The sequence below is a fragment of the Triticum dicoccoides genome, chromosome 5B (assembly GCF_002162155.2).
Source record: "Triticum dicoccoides isolate Atlit2015 ecotype Zavitan chromosome 5B, WEW_v2.0, whole genome shotgun sequence".
NCBI lineage: Eukaryota > Viridiplantae > Streptophyta > Magnoliopsida > Poales > Poaceae > Triticum > Triticum dicoccoides.
The window spans coordinates 8,578,064-8,595,944 of record NC_041389.1 but is presented as its reverse complement, the minus strand read 5'-3'; the positions used below and the strand labels follow the sequence as shown (position 1 = coordinate 8,595,944).

The following is a 17,881-nucleotide window of genomic DNA, read 5'->3' as shown; positions in this document are numbered from 1 at the left end:
TAGTTCCACCGCCGCGAGCCCCTGTAGCCACCAAAAACCAATTGGGACCCTGTTCCGGCACCCTGCCGAAGGGGGGTTCCCTCACCGGTGGACATCTTCATCATCCCGGCGCTCTCCATGACGAGGAGGGAGTAGTTCACCCTCGGGGCTGACGGTATGTACCAGTAGCTATGTGTTTGATCTCTCTATCTCGTGTTCTTAATTTGGCACGACCTTGATGTATCGCGAGCTTTGCTATTATAGTTGGATCTTATGATGTTTCTCCCCCTCTACTCTTTTGTAATGGATTGAGTTTTTCCTTTGAAGTTATCTTATCGGATTGAGTCTTTAAGGATTTGAGAACACTTGATGTATGTCTTGTCGTGCTTATCTGTGGTGACAATTGGATATTCATGTGATCTACTTGATGTTTGTTTTGGTGATCAACTTGCGGGTTCAATGAACTTATGCATAGGGGTTGGCACATGTTTTCATCTTGACTCTCCGGTAGAAACTTTGGGGCACTCTCTGAAGTACTTTGTGTTGGTTGAATAGATGAATCTGAGATTGTGTGATGCATATCGTATAATCATGCCCACGGATACTTGAGGTGACATTGGAGTATCTAGGTGACATTAAGGTTTTGGTTGATTTGTGTCTTAAGGTGTTATTCTAGTATGAACTCTATGATAGATTGAACGGAAAGAATAGCTTTGTGTTATTTTACTACGGACTCTTGAATAGATAGAACAGAAAGGATAACTTTGAGGTGGTTTCGTACCCTACCATAATCTCTTCGTTTGTTCTCCGCTATTAGTGGCTTTGGAGTGACTCTTTGTTGCATGTTGAGGGATAGTTATATGATCCAATTATGTTATTATTATTGAGAGAATTTGCACTAGTGAAAGTATGAACCCTGGGCCTTGTTTCCAAGCATTGCAATACCGTTTATGCTGACTTTTATCATTAGTTACCTTTTTGTTTTATATTTTCAGATTACAAATACCCATATCTACCATTCATATTGCACTTGTATCACCATCTCTTCGCCAAACTAGTGAACCTATACAATTTGCCATTGTATTGGGTGTGTTGGGGACACAAGAGACTCTTTGTTATTTGGTTGCAGGGTTGTTTGGGAGAGACCATCTTCATCCTACGCCTCCCACGGATTGATAAACCTTAGGTCATCCACTTGAGGGAAATTTGCTACTGTCCTACAAACCTCTACACTTGGAGGCCCAACAACGTCTACAAGAAGAAGGTTGTGTAGTAGACATCAGCCGTTCATTCGGTGCTAGATTGGATCTTCCTTGATTTGAATCGCCGCGAGTACGACTCCATCAACCACGTTCTTGCAACGCTTCCGCTTAGCGATCTTCAAGGGTACGAAGATGCACTCCCCCCCTCTCTCTCGTTGCTAGCATCTCCTAGGTTGATCTTGGAGACACGTAGGATTTTTTTTGAATTATTGCTACGTTCAACAACAGATGCATGGCATATATTTGAAGTAATAAAGTTAAATGTGCAACTTTTTCATAGCTACTAATCCTAATCTAGTAGGAGAACTGCAGGAGATTGCAAAACTAAAAAAGGTCAGCATACTAACTCGTGTTTGAGTACTGCGGGCCAACCAATTTGTGGGGTGCAATTGATCATTCCTAGTGATGTTCTAGCCGCAACATAAAGTGTTCCATCATGAAAATTTTAGGTCATACCTCTGGAAGTTTTGGCAATGAATATCCCTCTATATGATCTCCAGGAGAATTTTCACCATGTTGGCCGTTGGTTCCATCTACAATATGTCAAGCATGGCTATCGATCAAGATAGGGACCAACAGATGCGTTCTAATCCCAAGCTCAAATCAGCTCGGTTAACAGAAAAATAATAAATAAATCAAAATTTTATGTGGAACTTTGACAAATGTTCTGATAGCTTGCAAAATTTCATCACTAGATGACATTCGTGTAAAATGTGGCAAAAAAATCAATTCTCCAAAATGCGTTTGAAAATAAAATTTTGGAGCATCAGTTTTATTATTTTGCCACATTTTACACGAATATAATCTGCTGATGAAATTTTGCAAGCTATCCGAACATTTTTCGAAGTTCCAGAAAAAAATCGAAGTTTTTGATTTTTATTTTATTTTACTGTTCACCCGAGCTCACGTGAGCTCGGGATCAGAACAGTTGTGTCCCCTATAGATGGGAACAACAAGGTCATGCACAGAAGAATGTGCTCTGGTCTGAATCCTTTTTAGATGCTAGGATTACTGCAAGATTTCCTTAATCTATAATGTATCTTCTTAAAGAAAAAAAGGATCAAATCTCTGTAGGAAGACATAATCTTCAACCTGTTTGGTTTTTGACTAAGAAGAATAAAGTAAAATAAAAATCTGGCCTATGGAAGAAAGCCCTTGGCAATTTCCTTTGTTCTCGCCAAGACATGGCAATTGCTGTGAGAGGCCATGGCGCATGCTTAAAAAGGAGTGTTCTGTGGATGGGGACTAGAGCAGAGGACGAGATGAGAGGTGGCTTACAATGGGCTTCGTTTTGGTGGTGGCGCCGATGCTTCCTAGACATGAGCCAGTTGCAGTTCAGTAGCCCCATTACATGAACTTGGAGGGAGAGCATGGGCACAACTTTTTTTTGGGACATGAATTATTCTCAGATAATCGACATAGCATTTACAAATAATAGAGAAATAAAGTCGGGGACGGTGCTCTCCCAAAAATCAAAGGATTTACTGGTATATAGCTAGCTAGAGCATTTGCTACTGTGTTTGCTTCTTGATAGAAAGGTTTGTAAAATCCAGCTTGAGAATATTGCACTGGTGATATTAATATATATACTACTCCCTTCAATACAATTAGTACAACTTTAGTACCAAGCTGCGACATGCAATATGGATCAGAGGGAGTACAAATGTTTCTAATACAAGACATTTTTGCAATTCAATTTGAAGTTGCCTGAGCTATAACCTCTTCGCCCATCACTTCTGAGCGAGGTCACTCCCTTTCCCCCCTCTTCTTTCCTTTCCTTGCTCCAAAATCTCTTTCTTTCCAGTATTAGGCGGATAGACCCGATGAGTACAAGTAAGGAATGTTTTGTTATTTTTGGCACTTTGCATCTGTGGCAAGTCAAAAACCATGTTTTACACATAGTTTGTTTGCCTGCATCCCCTCTAGCCAGTCCGAGCAGCAACATAGGCACCTATGTTTGTCGCCTGCATCATGTTCTACCGAGATGCAAAGTGTTGTTGTTTGGTTACATACAACACAAGTGCCATGATAACCTCTTCTAGGAGCGGTGAGGTTAGCAGCACACACAAACACAACATCATAATTCCCCCTCTTAGTACTGAAACTCTTGTCTCAGCTCCCCTAAATATCTAGGCATGCGTAAGACCTTGAAATATAGGACTTGGCTAAACAATCTGGTCTTATTCTAGATGTTATCCCTCCATTTTACAAATAAATACTTTGAAGACATAAACCCTCACATGAATTATTGCAAGCACAACGAAGTGACTTGTCCGAATCCGAATCTGACTAATCTTGGTCAGGTGATACAGGGGGTGAAAACCCTTCTCCATTTGTGATGAGATAAAAAGCTGCAAATGGAAAAATAGCATTGTTAACGAGATGGTTGTGCATCCATGTAGATTTCCAAAAGTAGACATGCAAGTATAGTTCAATTTACATTCTTACATAATGTAAGGCACAAAAACAATGAATGAAGCACATTCCAAAAACTCCAAAATCATGATTTATATACTACTTTTAAATTGTGACATTCAAAACATCGGGTGGATTGAGATATGATTGCACAATATATAAAAGAAAATATACAAAAAAATGGGTGCACATAATTTGAGATTCATAGTTGAAAATCCAAAGAAAATATAGATGGCACTATGTTGTAGAAAGAGAGGTGTATACCTCGTTCAACAACTTCTCGGTGATCCAATATATTTACATTTAAATGTTTATCCCTCCAAAGACGGTTGTTCGTGTGAAATACCTGGACCTATAGAGTTCGTGTGACTATTTCTCAATGCTAGTATTTTGCAAAGAATTATTTTATATGAAGAAATGGACGACACATGTTGATCAAAACACAATTTCAAACTTACAGAAATGTCCACTTTGACATTAATGTCATTTCCCCCATGAAAACTACCCATTGATATGCTCAACAACTTTTTTTCCAACTGATAACAGCAGCAAAAAAGTAAGAAATTACAAGGACAAAAAAAGCAATAGAACCACTAATTATTTTTATTTTTGTTTATAAAACCTAAAAAAAGCACAGTGCACACCTCAATTCTGGTAGAAATACGTTCTCCATCAATGCTGCCAATAATATCACCTACTCGGATTCCAACTTTTTCAGCATGAGATCCCATTGACACCTAAGGTTTAATTGAAAATAATTAATTAGTCAATAACATGCATGAGAAGATCACGGTAAAACATAATCGCAGTACTATTCCTAAGGCAAGTGGAAAGAGGAGGGGGGTGGGGGTATCAAATCTACAGAAGTGAAAAATAAACTACATGCGCCTTACCTGTAGGTGCTATTATATATAGTAGCAAGATAAAAAAGAAGCAAAATTGTATACCTCTTCAACAAGAAGACCTTCATCAATTTTTAGCTTGCGCCATATGTACTCAACATGAGAGGGATCTAGAAACTTGATGGCCTTAAACTGCAATCCAAGGTGGGGCCGAGGGATGCACCTACAAAGCCGTAACAGAATTTCAGTTCTAGCTATAGGAATATGATTCCTTTAATTAAATGGGCTCTTTAAGTTTACAAAAAAACACTATCAGTATAAAATGTAGTAAAACACTCATAATCATCTCAATGATCAACAAATTCTCCCCAATAATGGTAATGTCGTGAAAAATCTTACAATATGCTCCAATCAACCTAGGTCCCTTCAAAGTTCCACCCCAGTCTATAGTGTCACTTAGACATGATTTTGTAAAATAAATACATAAATGTATCAAATATTATAAACATAGAGCATGACAACAATCAAATTTTGACCTATCAAAATGTAGGCATTTTGACCTATCAAAATGTAGGCTTTATCTCTATTGATGAGGTTGTACATGTAGTCAAACAACAATTACAAAAAAGGACAAAGAATGCATTAACAAGCATTGTCATAAAACCGAGTAAGAATGCATACCCGAAATTCCTCCAGAGTTCCATGCACCTATTCAAAATGAAAAAAGGAACAAAGGACCCACGTTGACAATCATTGATCATCCCCACAACCTTTCCATCAAAGTCAATGACCGGCTCTCCTCCATCGTCGGACTAAAAGATCGATATGTATATAATTGTCCATATAACAAACAAAATATTGTGAAAGAATTACGAAATAGAAGGTCAAGCTTACATGTAACTCAGACTTGGGAACTGATGCGTATGAAGTATATCCCGGTCCATTCCGTGCACTCTCTCTCCGTGTCTCCGCCTCCTGCACATATGCTTTGTTGAGTAATATGGAGTTGTTGGGGCATTTGCCTCAAGTAAATAGTGAACGAAAAAACAAGAGCGAATCTCACGCAAAAATACACGAAGTCACCTTGCATCATCTTGCCAAGAGTTATCCTTAAAATCAAATTTCCATCTCTTCCGAGCCGCAAAGCCTGCTGGCCGCTGTTGAACGTGTCAGCGAAAGAGGCTACTTGAACACTCTGATCCATTGCAATCTTAAAGAAAGCAAGGTCGTAATGCTCCTGGTGATAGAGCAGACGGCCCTCCGTGGTGGTGTCGTCGAGCAAGTGAGCAGTAACCTGAAACCAAATGTCGTAGAAAGTAAATCAGGCAAATCAGGCAAATTGTTACTAGCTACTTTTGAGGTCCGTTGTTGATGGGTACTCACTTGAGCACCGGGATGATACTGGTACCGGTCTTTTTTCGCCCAGTAGTCTTTGGCCAGCGGCTTGTTGGCGCGGATCAGATGCGCGGTCGTTAAGACAATGCCGGTTTTGCTCCCCTCGTCCCAGTCGATCCAGAAACCGGCGGACTGTGCCAGCGGATCGCCACCTGCGGGCACAGTCAGCTATGTATCAGCAAGATTTTGTGGCGACCCTTAGCGGCGCTAGAATGCATGAAGATGGAGACTTGGCATTGGTAGTACTACCGAGAGAGGAGGAGAGGCGGATGATGGATCCGGCGGTGGAGAGCACGGCCTTCCTCCCGGATTCAGGGATGAGGACGGGCGACGATCCGAAGCGTGATGATAGGCGCATGGGGAGCAGCTTCTCCTCGCGATCGGCAGCAAGATGAGAAGGATCTCTTTCTCTTAGAAAGTAAGTGCAAGAGCACAAGGATGGGAGACGGGGGAGGAAGAGAGAGATAACCTCGTTTATCATGGAATTTGTCTCGGGCGAGCTTATAGGCGGCGAGGATATGCGGGTTGGCGCGCATGTCTACCTCCTTGGGGAGGTAGGGCTCGCGGAGCGGAGACGAGATCTCCAACTCCTCCTCGTCGCCGTCGTCGCCTTCCAGAGTGGTCCTCATCTTCTTGGCGTGTCTCTCCTCGTCCTGAACGTCGTCACCGCCGATGGCCTTGGATCGCTCCTCCGGCGATCGGGTCGCAGCCGTGTCCGCCGCCATCGCTAAGAGCAGATCGAGCAGTAGTCGGCAGCCGCAATCGACGATGGTGATCGATTAGATTGAGCCAACAGCCCACTGGACGAGACTTGCCTGGGAACCAATCAATCAATCAGGAAGAGCAATAACCGGGATCCGTAACTGATTGACTTCGTGGGTCATATAGGTTTGTGATTTCGGGTCCACATGCATATGCATGCACCACGCACGATTTTTTCTTTGTTTTTTGAAAAGGAACACTGGGATTCCATAAATCACGCAGGTCCAGCCAAAACGCTGGCCGCACGAGGATCCAGCTTGCCTGCTCCCTTTCCATGCTCCCATCCGTGCTCCCACTTCATCCTACGGCAAGTCTCGTCCTATTTGTTGTGGCGGGTCTGCTCTAAACTTCCTAAAAGCCCCTTCTTAGCACGGAAACTCTTGATCTCGATGTCCCCTAAACACTAGGCATTTGTAAGATGAAGAAATATAGTATTTGGCTAAATGATTTTGTATTCTTCTTTTCGATGTAGTTTTTTCCATTGTACAAAAAAACACTTGGAAGGCATGAACCAGCGCAAACGCAACATAGTCACTCAGAGTCCGAGTTCGAGTCTGAGTCAACTTGTTCAGGTGACACAGCAGCAGAAAAGCCTTCTCCATTGGTGACAAGATAGTAAGCTACAAAAAGAAAGTTACGTAGCATTGTTAGTATATCCATGTATAGCTCCAAATGTACACATGCAAGTACAGTTCAATATACATTCTTACATAATGGCATGGACTTCAAAGCTAGTGCTAAGAATCGTACGACATCAACATACCAACAAGTGCATGCATTATCTCAGTCCAAAGCAATGTCAAGTGTGTGCAAAAAATCGAACATGGATGTTTTGGCATAAAAGCATATTACTCTAAATATTAGAGATACACACAAGTTTACTAATTTAGTGAAAACAGATTTAGCCGATAGTATTTTGACCATTATTAATGTATAAAAGTAACACAACTCCTTGCTATATGCATACGAAAGTGACAAAAAGGACCGACTGTGCTACGCTCAGTTACAACTTTCTCTTAGGTAGTAAGTGTAATGGATTTTTACAAACTGTGAGATAGTGTAGTTGAGTCTCATAGCCAAGCAGCTCATGAAAATAGTCTAGGAGAGTAGTAGTGGAGCAGCAGAAAAATCATCACCCAACTACTTACCACAATGCAAGCTAATTAATGATCCTGGGATATAAATCCCAAAGAATTATAAAAACAAGAATAAATCCCTGAGATCCCACTATTTGGTGCAAGATTTGTAACTGACAAAAAAAAATACAAAACAAGAAGATGGATCTATACAAGATAGGTCCTTTGCAGTATCAGCAAATTGATCCTATGCATTTACAAAGGTTTTTGGATTTTCTAATCTCGAGGTTTAAATGAGGCCAATATGATAATTTGTCGTAAAGCATAGCTATAGGTTTCAAAAAATTAGTAAGCAAATTTAGATAGACCCACATTCATGTGAGGCGGTGCAAAAACATATGACGATTCGTGAGTTCAAAAGAATAATAATAAATGATTGCACAACATAAATAAAATTATATATATAGAAAAGGATGCAAATAGCTTGAGATTCAGAAATCACAATCCACATAAACTTTACATAGGACTAGGTTAAAAACAGAGTTGTATACCTTGTTCAATAATTTCCTGATGATCAGATACATTTACAGCTAAATTTTTTGTCCTCCGGAGACGGTTAGCTATGTGAAATACCCGGACCTGTACAGTCATGAGACTATTTTTTTCAATAAAATATTTTACAAAAAAATATTTTGTATGAAGTAATGGACGACACAGACCCAACAAAACATAATTTTAAACACAAGACCAAACTTACCAAAACATCAATTTTGACATTAATATCGTTTCCTCTGTCAAAACTGCCCATGCATATGCTCAACAACTTGCTTTCCAACTAATAATATCAACAACAAAGTAAAACACGATTACAAGAAAAAGTAAAATAACAACAATAGAAATTGACATAAATATTTCTAATATTTTAAAATCTAATAGAATCATAGTACACGTACCTCAAGTGTGGTAGAAATGTGTTCTCCATTAATGCAATCAATAATATCACCTACTCGATTCCAATTTTCTCAACATGGGATCCTGCTGACACCTAAGGTTTAATTGGCAAGAATTAACATTTGGTAACATGCATGAGAAGGAGTTGCCGAAAATTCAATAGAAAGTCAAATAAAGCAAAACAAACAATCAGATATACCTCTTCAACAACAAGACCATCATCAATGTTTAACTTGCGCCATATATACTCACCACGAGTGGGATCTAGAAACTTGATGGCCTCAAATTGCAACCCAAGGTGGGCCCAGGGATGCACCTACAAAATCATAACATGATTTTAGATCAAGCTATAAAAATAAGAATGCTTCGATAAAAAGATGCATTTATGTTAAAAAAAGTATTCAATGACGTTTTATTTATGCACTATCATCATAATTAGTATTAACACACTGAAAAATTGTTTTGGCAATCGAACCTCTTTTCTCCAATAAAGGTATCATCGTGAATCATCTTACAGTCTTACAACGCTCCACCTAGCAACCCTTCAAAGTTTCACCCATAGTCTATTGTCACTCACACATGATTTTGCAAAGTAAATACAATATCCATGGCAAAAGGCACATTTTTGAACAACACAAACTCAGGTTTTCTCTCTATTGATGAGGTCATATGTCTAGTTCAATAACCAACAACAAGTTGAAAAAATGATGAAGGCATTAGTTAAAAGACTTATCCGTAAAACTAAGGGAGAATGCATACCCAAAATTGGTCCACAAATCCATGCACCCATTCAAAACAGAAGAAGGAACAAGAGGCCCTCTATTACAACCATTGAACATGCCCACAACATTTCCATCAAAGTCAATGAGTGGTCCTCCGCGACCGTTATCCTAGGAAACATTTATAGAATTTTCTTATAATAAACAGAAAGTGTCAATGAATTGAAGATTGAAGGTAAGAAATTACATTAAATATGACTACATGGAATTTCAGGCTTACCGTAGGTATGTATGTACTCTTTCTCCACCATGCTCTCTCTCTCTCTTCTGTATCTCCTCCTCCTGTGCTTATGGTTTTTTGAGTAATAAATTTGGTGGGATTGTGGGGCTTTTGCCTCATATATAGTAAATAGTCCAAAGAAAAAAGAGAGTAGAATTTCAGTCATGATAATATATATTGCATACCATATATTTATCATCTATCTATATTTAATAGTAGTATAGATTAAAAAATCAAACAAGAACTTCTTTAAGGACACCCCACAAAGTGTACACAGATCCAATACCACCGCACGATTAGGCCCACTAAAATCAATCTAACGGTTAGCCTTAACCTAAACCATTTTCTGTGTGTATTTTGCAATTTACATTGACTGACCGTACTCCACCGTGGAGGAATATATGAAACTCCACGCCTGGGAAATCAGGAAACTAATAATCAAGGGTGCATCCTATTCTGGATAACTAAATCAAAGTGCATCCATCCTATTAGGAAACTAATCTCAGACAAATCCATCCTATTAAAAAAACTTATCTCGGACGCATCCATCCTATTAGGAAGCTAATCGCAAGCCGCCTGCCGCCATCATGCACGCTAGCCACGATGGGGGAAGCGCGAGGAGTTTCGTCTTCCTCCAGGAACACATGTGTTGTCGCCGCCATCGTCTTCTTCCTGGAGGCCAGGCGCTCTTTTGCCACTACTGCGACGACTCCATCCATGTCTAGGGCATGCTCTCTGGCAACCATCGGCATCCGCATCGACTTCAGCTCCGTTCACAACACCCACGCCGACAACAACCCACCACTGACGTCCTCCAAGTCCAAGCAGCCAACTGCCGTCGTCCCTAAGGTGGCACCGGTCTCGGCCGTGGTGCAGGAGGTGCCTTCATTGTCGTTCCTGCCGTCGTCCTACTGGGCCGTCAAGGACCTCCTGCAGTTCTTCCTACGTGCACAGTCGAGGGCACCGAAGGTCTATCACAAATCTATCAGGTGAACCATTAATTCGATTTGGGGGTATTCTGCAATTTGCATGACTAATAATGCACTTTTGGCACTTGGAGGTGGGTCAGAAATTTCTTTGGGAAATACATGTGATCTGGAGCATGAAAATCATTCTCATATATACTCCCTCCGTTCTAAAATATAAGTCTTTTTAGATATTTCAATGCGGACTACATAGGGAGTAAAATGAGTGAATCTACATTCTAAAATATCTCTATATACATTTGTATATAGTACGTATTGGAATAGCTAAGAAGACTTATATTTTGGAACCAAGGGAGTAGATATAGGAAGAATGGGACTGATTGTAAGACTGTGTTTGTCTAGACCTGTATACTTACAATGCGATTCTTATTTAAACCAAGATTAGAATTGGACTACATGCATAAGTTTGGCTGGTTGAGAAATTTGAATTCACTGTCTCTCATAAAGTTTATGTTCAGTGGGTGCACGTGCATTACATATTAAATAAGAATCATGGGGCTTCAAGCAATCTAGAATTATAGATTTGGGATTATCTTAGGTTGCCGATTGCTGTACTGAAAATGTGTAATTAGATATGGCACATATATAAAAATGCAACAATCTTGTCTTACAAAGTAGGATCAAGAAGGATACTGAAGAAGTCAAGATGCAGAGTCTCTATTTCCCATGATTACTTCTCATGTTCATGTCGGCTTCCTTGGCTTTACTTCGTACGACCATATGCATTAAACTGGACCGTATCAAGAGGTAATGCCATCCCCTTGATTAGAATTGCCTTATTTGTGCTATTTGATGAGTGTGTGTTTTACGCATGACGTTGCTTTACCTAGAATTAAGGTGGGTTGCGCCTGCCTAGGCACTAGCTCCAGGGATAGGTTGGAAATCAGAATATATGATTCATTCTTAGAGAAAACTTTACACACGTCGCTTTAACATAATTGCATAGCAATCCAGTAAATTATGTAAGATTCAGTAGGAGGCAAGATATTTTAGATGTACTACTATTTCAGCTACATGATTCTATACATCTAAAACTGGTTACATGACTCCATGACTGTTGTTAGAGAATATCTCTCGATGTTCTGTAAAGGTGTGCAATCTCTATTGCGTTACAATAAAGAGAATTTTACCATACAGAAGGATCCAATGAAGAAACTAATCCGGCTGAGTTCCAATAAATAGATCCTTTGAAGGATCTGTCCTAATACAGCTGCCGTATATTGGTACAGAGAAATCATACAAACTGTATTCAGTCAGATTTATTTTGTTTCATGACAGAGAAACCATATACCTTTTGCTATTTTGGCACATATATTTATTCTTATATACTTGTGCAGTTTCAAATGATCCAACATATCTGCAGTCATCAAACTTGAAGACATACTGTTTAAGGCCTTATTTGCACCGTCTCTCTTTCTTTGTATGCGGCATCTTTCCTCCAATAATAATAATGAATAACTTTTTCCTGATCAGGTATTACACTGTTACAAATGTATGTTGAAGCTACTCCTTACGACGGAAAAAGAGAATGGATGCTTTCTATCTTCACCAGTTTTGTAGCATGTTCCAAATTGTTGGTTCTTTCTTATTTGAGGATTCATCATGTTTTTTGTAATTTAGAAGCTGACCTGAAAGCTTGATAAGGTTAAGCTTGACAAATACTCTGGAATACTGTTCCTTCCATCTTTATTTTTCTTCATAACTCATTTCAGTTTCTGTACGCACAGAGGGTCTTACAGCATTGTAAGTTAGTATGGTTGCCAACGCGTAAACACATACAAAACCGGATAAATACTTCCTATCATGATAATTATTGGATTTCTTTAGCCCTTTTACATTTCAATTAGTTCTTGTAAATCATCTTTATTTTATATAGAAGTCGTTGTAGTCACATATCATCTTCTATTTCCTATTATCCATAGTAGGGAGCTATATAATTTTGGCAATTCACACAACCAAACAATATATATAATTTGATCCAAATTAGTACAAGTATATATTTTGCTATGCAAATTAGTAGAATAAAATAAGATTCGAGAATTAAGCATCTTGAACAATATAATTGCATCGTAAGGCAGATTATACTTTTTTTTCCCTGGCTACACTCGAAGAGAAGACTACATTACAAGCCTATATTACTGCATTAATAAATAATTGCTGATTTTATTTAAATGAGAATATTTTCCTGCGATTACTCTGTGCAGAAACATAACCACTATTGTGTCTCACTTTTGAAAATACAATTTGAGCGACATCAAATATTGTGTATCCATTTGATTTATATTTTTAAAAACATTTATTTTTTTATATTATGTGAATCTCGTCTGGTTTACGTTTGACACGTGCGTTGCACGTGCATGCTTACTAGTCTATATCTATACTACCATTAAACAACCAAACAAGAACTTCTTTAAGGACACCCCACAAAGTGTACACAGATCCAATACCACCGCACGATTAGGCCCACTAAAATCAATCTAACGGTTAGCCTTAACCTAAACCATTTTCTGTGTGCACTTTGCAATTTACATTGACTGACCGTACTCCACCGTGGAGGAATATATGAAACTCCATGCCTGGGAAATCAGGAAACTAATAATCAAGGGTGCATCCTATTCTGGGTAACTAAATCAGAGTGCATCCATCCTATTAGGAAACTAATCTCACACAAATCCATCCTATTAAAAAAACTTATCTCGGACGCATCCATCCTATTAGGAAGCTAATCGCGAGCCGCCTGCCGCCATCATGCACGCTAGCCACGATGGGGGAAGTGCGAGGAGTTTCGTCTTCCTCCAGGAACACATGTGTTGTCGCCGCCATCGTCTTCTTCCTGGAGGCCAGGCGCTCTTTTGCCACTACTGCGACGACTCCATCCATGTCTAGGGCATGCTCTCTGGCAACCATCGGCATCCGCATCGACTTCAGCTCCGTTCACAACACCCACGCCGACAACAACCCACCACTGACGTCCTCCAAGTCCAAGCAGCCAACTGCCGTCGTCCCTAAGGTGGCACCGGTCTCGGCCATGGCGCAGGAGGTGCCTTCATTGCCGTTCCTGCCGTCGTCCTACTGGGCCGTCAAGGACCTCCTGCAGTTCTTCCTACGTGCACAGTCGAGGGCACCGAAGGTCTATCACAAATCTATCAGGTGAACCATTAATTCGATTTGGGGGTATTCTGCAATTTGCATGACTAATAATGCACTTTTGGCACTTGGAGGTGGGTCAGAAATTTCTTTGGGAAATACATGTGATCTGGAGCATGAAAATCATTCTCATATATACTCCCTCCGTTCTAAAATATAAGTCTTTTTAGATATTTCAATGCGGACTACATAGGGAGTAAAATGAGTGAATCTACATTCTAAAATATGTCTATATACATTTGTATATAGTACGTATTGGAATAGCTAAGAAGACTTATATTTTGGAACCAAGGGAGTAGATATAGGAAGAATGGGACTGATTGTAAGACTGTGTTTGTCTAGACCTGTATACTTACAATGCGATTCTTATTTAAACCAAGATTAGAATTGGACTACATGCATAAGTTTGGCTGGTTGAGAAATTTGAATTCACTGTCTCTCATAAAGTTTATGTTCAGTGGGTGCACGTGCATTACATATTAAATAAGAATCATGGGGCTTCAAGCAATCTAGAATTATAGATTTGGGATTATCTTAGGTTGCCGATTGCTGTACTGAAAATGTGTAATTAGATATGGCACGCACATAAAAATGCAGCAATCTTGTCTTACAAAGTAGGATCAAGAAGGATACTGAAGAAGTCAAGATGCAGAGTCTCTATTTCCCATGATTACTTCTCATGTTCATGTCGGCTTCCTTGGGCTTTACTTCGTACGACCATATGCATTAAACTGGACCGTATCAAGAGGTAATGCCAACCCCTTGATTAGAATTGCCTTATTTGTGCTATTTGATCAGTGTGTGTTTTACGCATGACGTTGATTTACCTAGAATTAAGGTGGGTTGCCCCTACCTAGGCACTAGCTCCAGGGATAGGTTGGAAATCAGAATATATGATTCATTCTTAGAGAAAACTTTACACGCGTCGCTTTAACATAATTGCATAGCAATCCAGTAAATTATGTAAGATTCAGTAGGAGGCAAGATATTGTAGATGTACTACTATTTCAGCTACATGATTCTATACATCTAAAACTGGTTACATGACTCCGTGACTGTTGTTAGAGAATATCTCTCGATGTTCTGTAAAGGTGTGCAATCTCTACTGCGTTACAATAAAGAGAATTTTACCATACAGAAGGATCCAATGAAGAAACTAATCCGGCTGAGTTCCAATAAATAGATCCTTTGAAGGATCTGTCCTAATACAGCTGCCGTATATTGGTACAGAGAAATCATACAAACTGTATTCAGTCAGATTTATTTTGTTTCATGACAGAGAAACCATATACCTTTTGCTATTTTGGCACATATATTTATTCTTATATACTTGTGCAGTTTCAAATGATCCAACATATTTGCAGTCATCAAACTTGAAGACATACTGTTTAAGGCCTTATTTGCACCGTCTCTCTTTCTTTGTATGCGGCCTCTTTCCTCCAATAATAATAATGAATAACTTTTTCCGGATCAGGTATTACACTGTTACAAATGTATGTTAAAGCTACTCCTTACGACGGAAAAAGAGGATGGATGCTTTCTATCTTCACCAGTTTTGTAGCATGTTCCAAATTGTTGGTTCTTTCTTATTTGAGGATTCATCATGTTTTTTGTAATTTAGAAGCTGACCTGAAAGCTTGATAAGGTTAAGCTTGACAAATACTCTGGAATACTGTTCCTTCCATCTTTATTTCTCTTCATAACTCATTTCAGTTTCTGTACGCACAGAGGGTCTTACAGCATTGTAAGTTAGTATGGTTGCCAACGCGTAAACACATACAAAACCGGATAAATACTTCCTATCATGATAATTATTGGATTTCTTTAGCCCTTTTACATTTCAATTAGTTCTTGTAAATCATCTTTATTTTATATAGAAGTTGTTGTAGTCACATATCATCTTCTATTTCTTATTATCCATAGTAGGTAGCTATATAATTTTGGCAATCCACACAACCAAACAATATATATAATTTGATCCAAATTAGTACAAGTATATATTTTGCTATGCACATTAGTAGAATAAAATAAGATTCGAGAATTAAGCATCTTGAACAATATAATTGCATCGTAAGGCAGTTTATACTTTTTTTCCCTGGCTACACTCGAAGAGAAGACTACATTACAAGCCTATATTACTGCATTAATAAATAATTGCTGATTTTATTTAAATGAGAATATTTTCCTGCGATTACTCTGTGCAGCAACATAACCACTATTGTGTCTCACTTTTGAAAATACAATTTGAGCGACATCAAACATTGTGTATCCATTTGATTTATATTTTTAAAAACATTTTTTTTATATTAAGAGAATCTCGCCTGGTTTACATTTATTTTTTCATGCTTACTAGTCTTAGGAAAAGTACAAGAAGTGGTGTCCTGCTTTCCGTTTCACTTTGCCATGGATTATCTTTAGATTCAAATTTTCTTCTCTACCGAGCTGCAAAGCCACTTGACCAATATTGTCCGTGTCAGCAAAAGAGGCTAATTGAACACGTTGATCCATTGCAACCTTAAAGAAAGCAAAATCATAATGCTCCTGGTGATAGAGCAGGTGGCCCTCCGCAGTGGTTTCGTCAAGCAAGTGAACAATAACCTAAATGAAAACACAGGAAATAAGATACGTTGATAAAGCAAAGCGTGTTATTTTTGTGGTTCTAGAGTACTATTCACTTGAGCGTCGGGGTGATACTGGTACCGGTCTTTTTTCGCCCAGTAGTCTTTGGCCAGCGGCTTGTTGGCGCGGATCAGATGCGCGGTCGTCAACACGACCGCGGTTTGGCTCCCCTCATCCCTTTCGATCTAGAGACTGGCTGACCGTGCCAGTGGCTCGCCACCTAAGGATTTGTGCAGCTATATATATCAGCAAAGCAAGGTTTCATGGAGATCCTTAGCCGGAGAGGCGGCATGACATGCATGCATGAAGCAGATGGTATCATCGCGCGTGTGTACCAAGAGAGGAGGAGAGGCCTATGATGGATCTGGCTGCGGAGAGTACGGCCTTCTTCCTGGAGTCGGGAACGGGGAGGGCCAGCTTTTCGAAGTGATGTTGCGTGGGCAGCAGCTTCTCCAGGTGATCTGATCCAAGATGGCAAGGATGAGAGGGAGAAAGAGGGGGGTTGACCTTGTTTTTGAGAGAATGCGGCTTCGGCGAGCTCATACGCGGCGAATATCTACGGGTAGGCATGCCTGTCCATTAGCTCGTCGGAGATGTAGGGCTGGTGGGGCGGAGATGGGATCTCCAGCTCCTCCTCCTAGTCGTCATCATCGGAGGCGACTTCCTCCGCCGCCAGATTCATCTTCATCTTCTTGGCTTCCCTATCTTCCTCATGCTCCACGTCGTCGCCGCCGCGTGTCGTCTTGGAATGCTCCAGCGATCTGGTAACCGCCTTGTCCGTCGCCATCGAGAAGAGCAGAGCAGTAGTCGACTGACGCGACAACGGTGATCGATTCGATTGAGCGGATTTGATAGGATTAGCAGCTACCACGTTGTGGCTCTTTCTGTTGGAAATATGCCCTAGAGGCAATAATAAATTGATTATTATTATATTTCCTTGTTCATGATAATCGTTTATTATCCATGCTAGAATTGTATTGATAGGAAACTCAGATACATGTGTGGATACATAGACAACACCATGTCCCTAGTAAGCCTCTAGTTGACTAGCTCGTTGATCAATAGATGGTTACGGTTTCCTGACCATGGACATTGGATGTCATTAAATAACGGGATCACATCATTAGGAGAATGATGTGATGGACAAGACCCAATCCTAAGCCTAGCACAAGATCATGTAGTTCGTATGCTAAAGCTTTTCTAATGTCAAGTATCATTTCCTTAGACCATGAGATTGTGCAACTCCCGGATACCGTAGGAGTGCTTTGGGTGTGCCAAACGCCACAACGTAACTGGGTGGCTATAAAGGTACACTACGGGTATCTCTGAAAGTGTCTGTTGGGTTGGCACGAATCGAGATTGGAATTTTGTCACTCCGTGTAAACGGAGAGGTATCTCTGGGCCCACTCGGTAGGACATCATCATAATGTGCACAATGTGACCAAGGG

The 17,881-nt window shown here is 39.9% G+C and overlaps 1 protein-coding gene and 1 pseudogene across 1 annotated transcript; both read right to left on the bottom strand.

Annotated features, from left to right (window-relative positions):
• Positions 1–2,876: 2,876 nt before the first annotated feature.
• Positions 2,877–6,608, bottom strand: LOC119306276 (putative serine protease HhoA). Its single transcript, XM_037582541.1, has 8 exons — positions 6,143–6,608; positions 5,882–6,045; positions 5,562–5,792; positions 5,393–5,473; positions 5,180–5,310; positions 4,604–4,721; positions 4,301–4,393; positions 2,877–3,592 (listed from the first exon to the last, which is right to left on the bottom strand). Exons 1-8 carry the CDS (start codon positions 6,372–6,374, stop codon positions 3,434–3,436), a joined length of 1,209 nt encoding a protein of 402 aa, XP_037438438.1. The 5' UTR covers positions 6,375–6,608; the 3' UTR covers positions 2,877–3,433.
• Positions 6,609–7,186: 578 nt separating this feature from the next.
• LOC119306271 lies at positions 7,187–17,257 on the bottom strand (annotated as a pseudogene).
• Between the last annotated feature and the right edge of the window lie 624 nt (positions 17,258–17,881).

Bases quoted from the DNA above. Each gene is read 5' to 3' on its own strand.
- LOC119306276 (XM_037582541.1), bottom strand. From the start codon at position 6,374: ATGATAAACGAGGTTATCTCTCTCTTCCTCCCCCGTCTCCCATCCTTG. The intron at 6,046-6,142 runs GTAGTACTACCA...CTGTGCCCGCAG, and splicing joins CCGCCTCTCCTCCTCTCTCG to GTGGCGATCCGCTGGCACAG. The intron at 4,722-5,179 runs GTATGCATTCTT...ACGGCTTTGTAG, and splicing joins GAACTCTGGAGGAATTTCGG to GTGCATCCCTCGGCCCCACC.